This window comes from Sus scrofa, chromosome 7 (assembly GCF_000003025.6).
Source record: "Sus scrofa isolate TJ Tabasco breed Duroc chromosome 7, Sscrofa11.1, whole genome shotgun sequence".
NCBI lineage: Eukaryota > Metazoa > Chordata > Mammalia > Artiodactyla > Suidae > Sus > Sus scrofa.
The window spans coordinates 115,976,550-115,987,872 of NC_010449.5; the positions used below are offsets into that span (position 1 = coordinate 115,976,550).

At 58.0% G+C, this 11,323-nt stretch overlaps 1 protein-coding gene across 1 annotated transcript; it reads right to left on the bottom strand.

The window, feature by feature from the left end:
* SERPINA3-2 (alpha-1-antichymotrypsin 2) lies at positions 1,904-10,843 on the bottom strand. The gene is given in 7 exon segments (NM_213787.1): positions 1,904-2,274; positions 3,587-3,601; positions 3,604-3,653; positions 3,656-3,735; positions 6,348-6,621; positions 8,100-8,753; positions 10,798-10,843. Coding segments are annotated over 6 exon segments (1,242 nt in total). The 5' UTR covers positions 8,737-8,753; positions 10,798-10,843; the 3' UTR covers positions 1,904-2,088.

Below are 11,323 nucleotides of genomic sequence, written 5' to 3' on the forward strand. Positions count from 1 at the left end.
AGCTCCACACCTACATTTAGAACAGCTTGTGTCACCGTGATACAGGCCAGGGAGAGCAACGGCATTGATGCAGCCTACTGCCACTATGCGCTTGTGATAACACGCCTCCCCACTTACAAACAACATCAGACGCTCCCCCCCTGCCCTCCTTTCCACACCCCTTGGCACTCACCTTAGGGGACCTCGTCCCCTCAGTGCCACCTGCCCATCCTGGGGACCAATCCTGATGCTCCCCTCCAGCCCCGATTCCCTCTGAACTTCCCCTGAGCAAAGCCCTGGGCTGCCTCCTGGGGTCTGCCTGCAGGAACTGCACACCTGGGGTCTGAGCCTGAAGGTGACCCCCTTCCCCCCAAGCTGCTCCTCCTGCCAGGGTCCTTCCTCAGGGGGTGCTTTGTCCTCCCCAGGAGCCAATTGCCAATTGCCATTTGCCAGTTATCCTGCCTGCTCCCCCCAGACACTCCCAGGAGCATGGGTTCTCCTCCCAGCCTTCCCCTCATCCCCTCCCTCTCCCTCCCCAGCCTGGACCTGCTTTGGCCCCCTTTCCTGCATCATCTTTTTAATGCCCAGCCTGCATCCCTGTCCTGGGTCCTGAATCAGCTCTCATCACTGCAGCCTCAGTCATTTTCCTGCTAGGCAAATCTGCTCACATCCATTCTTTCTTTAATCTCCTTTGAAGCTTCCTAGGACTCTAGGAAACTTTTCAGAATCCTCTTTCATTTGCCAGGCTCCCTGAGGTCCTGTGGCTCCATCATGGCCCCATCCTCTCCGCAGCCCCTCTGCTTCCTGCTCCAGATCTGCCCCGCTTCTTTCCCGTTCTTGAAATTATCTCCTTCCTTCTTTCTCCTGCCCAGAATATTCTCTCTGCTAATGCAACCACCTTCTAGTTTCCCTTTCTCAGCAACATGAAATCACCTCCTCCAGGAAGCCTTCCATGCTTCCCCGACTGAGTTTGGTCCTCTCCTGTCAGCCTCCAAAAGCTTGATCTTCATTCCTCTTGCCCATCAGATCTGAAGTACCATGAGGGACATCGCTGTGAAAATCTATGGGCAGATGGCTTTGTGCTTCCGAGTGTTCCTCTGATCTAGGAAGCTGGCATAACGTCCTGCCGGCCATAATTAGTAGCCATGGTGTGGCCTTGGGGGAAATGACGGAGCCTCTCCGTCCCTCAGTTGCCTCGTCTGTAAAATGGGCCGAGGTGTCGCAGGCATCTCAGGTGCTCATCACAAGTACAAACGGGTTATTCTACGGGGAGGTCTGAGCAGCCCGCCTGGCAGAGAGCCCTCAAGCCCTCAGTCCTGGGTGTCATCAGCATGAGTGCCTGGAGCTGTTTGCCTGGAGACCAGGCAGCCCCTGGTCACATCAGGGGGATGAAGGACCCTGGGTTCCTTTTATTGCGAGGGGGAGGGGGTTTGCTGCTCTTCCCTCCACCCCACCCCCAGGGGAGGACACAGACCTGGTCAGGGGGGTGCCGCTCTCCCAGGAACCTGGAAGGAGTTCCTATCCCCAGGTTGGGGGGCTGGGGGCAGAAGGGAGACTGGGGGGGGGGAGGCCCACTCAGCTGCAGGAGCCAGGGGTGCAGGGGCAGGGCCAAGAGAGGTCAGGGTTGGGAGCCCCTGCCAGGGTCAGCCGGGGGCGCTGGTGGCCTGGGACCAGAGCCTGGAAGTGGGCATCGGGCAGCAGGGTCCCCTCCCGGTCCTGGGCCTGAGTCCAGTGGGCTTGGTCACAGCCCAGAGTCTGCTCCTGGGCCTGCTGGTGAGGCTGAAGCCCAGGGGCCAGAGTCTGGGGGCGGAGCCTGTGTGGGAGGTCAGGGGCTCAGCCTCTGGGCCCAGGGGGCAGCAGGGGTGGAGTGGGCACATCAAGGCGGAGACGCACAGGAAGGAAGGAGTCCAGCCCAAAAAGATGCTTTATTGCTGTGCGAGGTCTCAGAGCCTCCGCGGAGCAGGGCACAGACTCCCTGGGCGTGTGGCGCCTCCAGAGGGTGACTGTACCTCCTCAAGGATGAAAGGTGGGGCCAGGTAGCCAGAGGTGAGGTGCCCAGAATGAGGTGCCCAGCTCGTTTCGGAGGGTCTCGCCACTCGGAGGGGAGCTCTAGGGCTTGGTGACTTTGCCCAGAAAGATGACGCTCTGGATGTCTTTGCTGATTATGACAAACAGAAAGGGCCTGTTGAAGTGCAGAGCGATTCTTTCCAGGGACCTGACGTTAATGTCGATTCCGGTGGCGGCAGCCGCTTCTGTGCCCTCCTCGTTCACGTCAAGCACAGCGCTGTGGACCACCTGCAGGGACACCAGCGTGTTACCCAGTGGAGATGGGTGGGCGGGGGTGGGCCTCTAAGGGGTCTGACCTTCGTCCAGCCTCTGCCTCTGGCCTGTCGCTGTGCTGTCAGGCTCTTCCCTGTGGTTCTCCCCACCCCACGGGTCAGCCGGTCCACAGAGTGCTGAGGTGCCAATGTGCAAACGGAGGCTCAAAGGCTATGAGTGATGGACCCAGGGTCAGAGACCCAAAGTCAGGGGCTCCCAGATCCAGATCCTGCTCTGTCTGAGTTCAGAAACTAGGCTGCCCCCAAAACACCCATTAAGGAGTGGGCTGGCCAAGGTCAAGATCAAGATATTTGTCTCGGAGTTCCCGTCGTGGCTCAGCAGAAACAAATCTGACGAGCATCCATGAGGATGCAGGTTCGATCCGGGCCTCACCCAGTGGGTTAAGAATCCAGCGTTGCCGTGAGCTGTGGGGTAGGTCACAGAGGCAGTTCAGATCTGGCGTTGCTGTGGCTGTGGTGTAGGCTGGTGGCTATAGCTCCGATTCAACCCCTAGCCTGGGAACGTCCATATGCCCAAAGTGAGGACCTAAAAACCAGAAAGAAAAAATAAAGGGCATTTGTCTCATAAGCACCTTTCTGCAGCCCCTCTATATCAAATCCTTCTGCCCTCTCCTGCCCCCGTTCATGAGTCCTTGAGCCTTTAGCTACTTTGCATAGGATGCGCTTCGCATCCCTGGACCACGTGGGCCCTTTGGCGCAAGTGCATCCTTAACGCATCCTTTATCACATCCTTTGGTGGCTTTAGGTCCAGGAAGACTGGAGAGCTCCCTAGCCATGCATATCTCCTCCGACCCCTCTGCCTCTAGGATCGCAGTCCCAGGGTCCCTGGTGTTCTTCTCGTGCTCGTGGCTTGCTTTCATCCTGATTGCCCCGTAGCCATTGTTATACTTATTTCTTCTTACCTGCTCCGCTAAGCACTGCACACCAGCCAACAACCATCACCTCCGTATTTTATATGAAAACAAAACTGAGGTGTACTGGACTTGAATGATTTATCTCATTAGCAGGAAAAGGTGGGACAGGGATGGGGGGTCCACAGCCGATTCCATCTCAGGACCAGCTTCTGTCTCAAAGATATTTCCCGGAAGGTGGAACCAGCCCCCAGGATGGCTGTAGCTCAGCTCCCCTGGGCCTGGGGATTCCAAGGAGACTTCTAAGTAATGAGAGATGCAGAAATTTGGCAGAGGCAAGATTACCCAAAGATCTGCCTGGCCGTCACCTTTCAAGCTCCATGTGGGGGATGAAATGTCCAAAGTTTAAAGTCATACCTGGGAAACTTTCAAGGCTTGGTATTTGTGATTCCTGACAGGTTAGCATTGTCGCCAAAGATTTCATAATGCCCAGCTGGGGAAGGATCTCATGCAGTCTGTAGTCGCTGGAGATGGAAAACTTTGGCAAGTAAAGTTCAACGATCCATCTAGGAAATGAGAACGTAAACTTGAACGTCTGCCGGACTCAGTCCCCCCTTTCTCCCACCTGTCAGCATGGTCTTCTCTGGTTTCCTCTCCCACCCGGCCCTTCTCTCTGGAAAGATAGATTCCTTTCCTCCCTGTCTCCACCCCTCAGGCCATCTCTCCTTAATCCATTAACTCTGCAGCAGTCTATCAGGCCAGGCAGTCACCAGGGCTGGGGCCGTGGCAGCGCCCACGCCTGGTCCTGCTTCTCCCCTGGGAGCCTGCAGGGTATCAGGAAACACCTTCAATCCAACAGGGATTCCACGGCTGCTGGGAGACTGTGCTGGGGTCACTGGCTCCATGGGCACCAAGAGGGCTTCCTGCAGGAGGTGCCGCAGAGCCCGAGTCCCAGAGGAGGGAAGGAGCTGGCTGGGAACCAGGAGGACAGGGGGCAGGTAGATGCACTTGCAGGAAAGAAGGAAGAAAGAGCAGCTGCCCCACAGCGTGAAAGGCAGGTGAGTGTGGGGGACAGGGAAGTGAGGGCTGGGCGGGGGTGTGTTGGGGGACATGGAGGGCTGGGGGCTGCATTCAAGGGCCTTGGGGACATCAATCAACCAATCAAGGTCCCCACTGGAGCCACAATGTGCTCCCTGAAAGCAGGGCTGAGTCAGCTTGTGAGCAGAGAGGGAGAAGGTTCTTGGAGCAAAAGTGATGTCTCCCCACCCCAGGACCCCTCGCCCAGGACCCCCACCCTCGCTGTCTATATTTCCCAGAAGACTTTTGTCAAGGCACCTGGTCTTGCAGATGCAAAAGTGAGGAGGCTGGGGCGCCCTTTAAACCTTGATGCCCTTGGCAGCAGGGGGAGCTCCTCCACCCTGTAGTCAGGCGCTCCTTCATTTGCACTTTATCCATTGACTCAGCAAATCCTTACCGAGAGCCCCCCTCACATGGGCAGGAAAGTGTAGATGCAGGTCCCCCTCCCCCACCCCCTGGGCCATAAATCAAAGCTGTTGGATGATACTCTGTCCATTTCCAACTGAGCCCCTGCTCTGGGCTTGGTCTCTGGTGATGGAGGAAGGAGAGGGTTGGGAAGGGATGACATGGGCAGGGGAGGTGGGTCCTCCTGTCCTGGGGTCTCCTGGGATGCACAGTGGGGAGGGCCTGGGGGGCAGCAGCCCCAAGAGGCCTCGGGTGCCCTGGACAGGGGGTGGGGGAGGGGCTGCCGCCTCAACTTCATCTCTAGGAGGTCTCGGTGCTTTGTGGTGCATGAAGTGCCTTCCATACCCATGGCCCCCTGGGACCTGCAGAACCTCCCACTCAGGACAGTGGGTCAAGGACTGTCCCCGCACCCCTCTCAGGAGGGAGCTGAGCCCCAGAGAAGCAGAGGGAGGTGGTGGGGGAGGGGGAGCCTGGGAGTGGGGCTCTGGGGCTGGGGCTGCCCCTGCACAGTGGCCCCCACACCCTCCCCGTGGCCCTGCAGACTCGGGCCCAGCACTGCCTCTCCCTCTGTTGTCCCCTTGATGTCAGGCTCCTGAATTCCACGTCCTGCCCTCACTTCATCCAGGACCCAATGCTTCTCACACTTGCTGGCTCCCTCCTGGCCCAGCCCCAGTCGCTCCCCCTGGGTGACTGCACCGGGCTCCTGGCTGGCCTCCCTGCTTCCAGGCTTGTCTCTGCAGCATGGTGCCCACTCAGCCCCCTGGGGGATCCTCCTGAAACATGTCCCAGTTCATTCACTCTTTGGCCTAAAACCTTGTGATGAGCCTTCATTTCGGTCAGAGGGGATCCCGTCAAGGGCTCTGCAGCCCCCACATAACCTGAGCCCCCGGGGGCCCCGACCTCTCCCAACTTCCCCCCTCCCTCCCTCTGCTTCTGTGGCTCTGGCCCCCCTGATCCTCAACCACCCCAGGCTCCTCCTGCCTTCGAGGCTGTGCACAGGCTGTTCCCTCAGCCTGGAATGCTTTTCCCCAGCACACCTGCCCGGCTCAATCCCTCACCTCAAACACCACCTGAAGGCCCCTCTCCTTGAAATCGCAAACTACCGCAAGGTTCAAGGTCCCAAATCTTTTCACTACGTTTCACTATCCTCTCCTCCCACCTCACCTCTCAACACACCGAATCATCCAGTGCAGTTATTTCTCCTCCATCAGTTAAGCTCACGAGGGCAGGGAATTCAGTGCTTTACTTGCTGACCTACCTCAGGGCCTAAATTCGACCCTGGCCCTATTCAACCAGTGCAGAATAAGGGAATGTGTAAAGAGGTGAGTGGAAGTTTCGGTCAGAGCAAAGCTGATCTCAGAGCCCGTCCCCCTGAGCCCTCAGCTGGTCACATTGCCATCTTCCCCTCCACCTGCAGAGCTGGAGCCAAGGAGAGAGGAGCATGAGTGCTGGGCTGTGGGGCTGAGGAGCCTGACTCAGGCCATGTCAGAATGAGAGCAACCCCGGGCCCCGTCCCATCTCATGTCATCATGAGGCGTTCAGGACCCAAAGCCAGGAACAGAGGAAAAGTCAAGGCCGTATCAGTACAGCCTTGCCCACCTCTGCCCCTGGCCCCTGGACATGAGTGAGGCCCTGAGTGCCAGGCCCAGAAGGCAGGTGCCTCCCGCCCCCAGCTCCGGGTCCTGGGGACAGTCACCTGGGCTGCAGGAAGTCTCTCCACCTCCTCAGCGTCTCCGGGAGCAGCTTGGCTTCCACGGCCGCCATCCTGCCGTCGTCAGGGAGGATGAAGAGCGCGCTGTCGTTGCTGGTGTACGGGAGCTCCACCACCGTGCAGGCCAGCTCCTCGTCCCGGAAGTATGGCACGGTCAGGGCCCTAATGCCCATCATGGGCACCCTCACCGTCCTGTTCTTGCTCACGTGGAAATCTGCCTCCGTAGTTAAGTTGGGATTGAAGGGTGTCTTCCACTTGGCTGGAGGCAGAGGGAGAGTCTGAGATGCAAGGGCTGCCTGCCTCTGCCCCCTCTGCCTGATCCCTGGGGGTGAAGACACCCCCACACACCAACACCCCCACGTGCCCCTAGGGGCGGCCTCCTAGGTCTGCACATCCTCCTGGGCAGGTGGGGACGCCCTTGGGGATGGGGTGATCCCCACAGGTCGGGGGGTGAAGGGGCCAGGAAGGAAGCCTGGGTAACTGTGCTACGTGAGGAACCAAGAGGGATGTGGGGGGCAAGGGAGAGGTGGGCGCAGGCTAGGCCTGGGGACACAGGGGACATCCTGGTCCTTGAGGGAACAGCGTGAGTGACCAGAGGTTAGGCGTTGGCCTCTCAGGGAGGGCACATCTCCGCAGGCTTGGGGACCAGGCTGGATCAGGCGCCCCATGAGGCCCGGGAGGGCAGGGCAGGGTCAGCAGAGGAGAAGGCTCGGGTCTCCCCACCCCGGGAGTTTGGAGCACTCAGTGGGGAGCTTCTCCGGCAGAGCAGAGCCCTGGGGCTTCCCTGAGTGTGTGGTCACCCTGCTTCCTGCTTTGTTCCCAGCCTTCCCTGTGTGCCCATGAGTGGAAGGAAAGCTGAGCTTCCTGGGGTGTCCCTTGAGGGCAGGGGGAAAAATTCACAGGACAGGGCAGGGAGGGAGGACAGGGATGCATAGGAGACCTGAAGAACAAGAGCACGTGAGGCTGGATTCATTTTCCAGAAAAGTACAATTCCAAGCCTTCAATTACAGGTGAAACCACAGCCCCAGGTCTGGCTATGGGAGCCACCAGGAGCCCTGGCACTGGGCTAACTGGTCTACCTGCCTCTAGGCTCTCAGGCACCTCACCCCTGCCTTGGTGCTCCTTCTCTGCGTCCTCATCTGGTTGCATCTCTATTTGCACTGCTGGTTCCGATGCCACATGCATAGGCCTTCCCCTTGCCCCGTGTGGGTTTCCAGGCTGAGGTTTACAATATTGAGTTTATCTCAGCGGGACTGGGCACTGGGCCAGCTAGAATCTGGGAGATTCTGCCCTGGAACTTGTCCTCCCACGAGACCCTTCTCCAGATGAGGGTTTTGCCATCTTCACCCTCAAGGTCATGTAAGCCCACAGGTGAAGACTCCTGGGGTGTCCAAAACCTCTCTTTGGAGAAGGAGCTGTAGTTCCAGGCCACCCTGGAGGGATCTGAAAGGAGAGCGCCTCCTTCTGGCAGCCATGCAAGTTAAGTCCGGATTAAAAAGTCTCCCTCGACCTGGGATGAAGTGTCAGTGCCTGATGTCCTGTATGGACAATGATACACTGGAAACCCCAAGAAAAGACAAAGCCTATAGGGGAGCCAGGACTTTGGTGCCCAGGGCTCCCCAAGCCAAACCCTCCTTACTGGTTTGCTAAGACACAGTGGCCTGAGCTGGGACAGCAACAGCCCTGAAGATTCAGAAATCAAACTGTGTGTCCCCCCAACCCGATCCTGTCACCCACCTTTAAAGTAGATGTAGTTCACCAGGACCACCTTGGTGAGTGAGTCAAGCTTCTTGAACAAGTCCACAATTTTTCCCTCGGTCTTATTCTTCACATAGTCATTAATGAGTCTCCTGGCAGCTTCTAAATCCTGGAAGTTAGTGGAGAAGGCCTCGGAGTGGTACAGCTCATGGGCATCTTGGACGAACTTGTCCAGCAGCTCCAGCTGCTCATCAATGAACATGGCATTGCCCAACCTCAGCTGCAGCAGGTTACTCGAGCTGTCGAGCGTGCTCAGGAGGTGCTGGAAGCCCTGGTGGATTTCTGCCTCGGGGGTCTTTGTGAGGTTGAACTTGAGGCCTTCCAGGAGCTCTGTCAGGGTGGGGCCTTGGGTCCCCAGAGACAGGAAGGCCAAGGCCATGGAGACGCTCAGCGGGGAGAAGATGACATTCTCATGCGGGTTCGTCAGAGCCAGCTGCTTGTAGAGGCTGAAGGCGAAGTCGGTGTTGCTGGAGACGACGGCGGTGTTGTGCGCTGGCAGCTTCTTGATCTGGTCCTTCAGGGTCACAATCTTTGAGGCAGGGTCATCCGCTGGGACGCAGTGGACCCTGGAGCAGAGTCCAGCCACCAGGAGGCCCAGAGCCAGGAAGAGGGACATTCCCTCTACCCTCGTGTCTGAAAAGCAAAACTCCTTTAAGGCTCTGAGGCAGGAAGATGCCCAGTGTCCTCCCCTGTGTGGCCTGCAGTCTGCTGTCTCAGCTGCTCTGTCACCTCCAGAGGTGGCACCTCCTGGGCTCCCATCATCCAGGAGGCTGCTCTGGGCTCCCTCTCAGCCTTTGAGCAAGTGCGAGAATGGGTCCCAGGCTCCCCAGTGGAGAAACTGGGCCCAGAGAGGGGAAGGGGCTTTTCCCAGGTCCCACAGCAGGCACGCGGAGGAGCGAGGGTGAGAAGCTGGGGTGCCAGGCTCCAAGGTGGGGAAGCTGGTGATGGGGGAGGTGCTGTCCAAGGAGAACCGTCCCCCTCCTGCTGGGGGAGCAGACACCCTCAGAGGGGACGGGGAGACAGGGGCTCCTTTTCCACTAGGTCCCCTCTGTGTCCTCAGGTAGAAGCCCAGGGAGGAGCCCTGCCCTGACTCAGAGGCCACAGGGCCCCTCCTGGCCTCTTGATGACAAGTGTGACCTCAGGCAGGCCGGCAGGTCATGGTGTCTGGTCACAGTGAGGGTTCAGTGATGGGGCCCCAAAGGCATCAGGAGTAGAGCTGGAGTCTAGGTGGCCCTGCTAGGGGTCGGGGGAAAGGCCCAGGTGGCTAGAGTGTTCTTTCCAGCCCCTGCCAGGTGCCCACATGGTGGGTGTCTCCACCATCAGCCTGGAAAAGCCTCCAGGTGGGAGGGAAGAACCTGGCCTCAGAGTCTCAGAGACATGAATGAGGGTTTCATTGTGATCACTTGTGATGGCTCTGTGGTGACAAGCAAGTGACTAAAGCTCTCTGGGCCCCACGTGTCCGCTCTGTCCAACAAGCTGAATGACAGGAGAAATGATGAGGGCGCCTGGTTTGTAAGAAGAGTTTCATGTGCCACCTCTTCCATGTGCCACCCCGGGCCAAGCAGACAGGCAGGTGCGTCTGTCCAGCAACTGAAAGGCAGACCCTCAGAAATGCAGCCAGCTACTTCCCCCTGACCTGGAGGCCCTTCCAGGCTTATGGTGGGGACACCCACCATGTGGGCACCTGGCAGGGGCTGGAAAGAACACTCTAGCCTCCTGGGACTTTCCTCCAACCCCTAGCAGGGCCACCTAGGCTCCACCTCTGGGACAGGACAAGACTCTGATTCCTGGGAACAGGGGACAGAGCTACTGCATGAAAACCTGCGAGAGGCTGAGGTCAGAGCTGGTGACCTCAGCAAACAGGACCATTGGCCTTCAGCCTCTGCCCACTCCTCTCAGAGTTCAGAGGACAAAGGGCTGCTTGGATGGTGGGGGGAGGGGAGGGGAGAAAAGAGGGCGGGAGGGGAGGGGGAGGCAGGGGAGCCGAGTCTCCTGCAGAGGCCAGTGGAAAGGCCTTTGGATAAGCTGAGGGCAGAGGTGATCTCCTCCCCCACTGTTAGTTTACTCAGGGCTGTTGCAACCATTTCTTTGGAAAAGAGTTTCCCCCCACATTTTTCCTGGAGAAATAGCCCGTGGCCATTAGGCCAGGTTGGAGGGCTGGCTGTGGTTCTGATGGTCTGTCCTTTCAGTTGCTGGACAGATGCACCTGCCTCTCTGCTTGGCCCAGAGCCCTGGAGGGACAGTGGAGCCCAGGAAAGCCCCTGGAGACCCCACGGGCTTTGCCCAGAAGGACCTGGTGCCCTCATTCTGGTCCCTTGGCCCCCCAAGAGTATCACCGTGTACCAAGTAGGGAGCCTACCTCGTGGCCCTCTCAGAGGTCTGGCCCTGGCAGGGGAGGGGGCGCACAGCTGCGTGGGGGACACAGCTGGCTCAAATCAGAATCCCACAGAGGCAGAGCCTGAAGGGACCCCGGAGCCCTGGGGCAGCTCCCTCCCTTTGCAGGATGAAAACTGAGCCCCAGAGATAGGACAGGTCCTCAGAGGGCACAGAGCCATCCCAGCATCAGACACAGGTCCTCCTGCCTCCCTCCTGCCCATGTGCCACTGGCCCCGGGCCAAGGCCTAGAACCTCCAGCAAAGGGGCCCCTGTGTCCCCGAGTGGGAGCATCAGGGCTTACCTGCCTCGCAGAGCAGGATGCGCTGAGTGGACCCAGAGCCGCCGCCTGCCCGCAATGCTGGGCTTTCCAGGAGCCGCTGCCCATTTATCCCTGCAAAGTCCCCTCCCTGCTTGCGAAATGTTTGTGGTGACAACACAGTGTTCTGACCTCAGACTGGACCTGACCAATGACCATCTCTGGTAACAGCATTTATTATATCTACTGGAACAACATAGTTATGGAAACAGCTAACAAAACTCTTTTTCCTGCTAGAGTTTTCTTTTGATTATGAAAAACCCATTGAGGAACACGCGAAAGACCAGAATATACAAAAGAGACACTGAAAATTAGCTCTGACTATTGTTCTTTAAAAAAAAAAAAAAAAAAAAAGCAACAGACTCTTAGTTTTTGTGCCTGTTTATCTTATCCTCAGTGAGGATCATGTAGAAACCCAACCAATGGAAAGGGGACTATTTAAAAATATTCTCCAGGGAGTTCCTGTCGTGGTTCAGTGGTTAACGAACTCGACTAGTATCCATGAGGACAC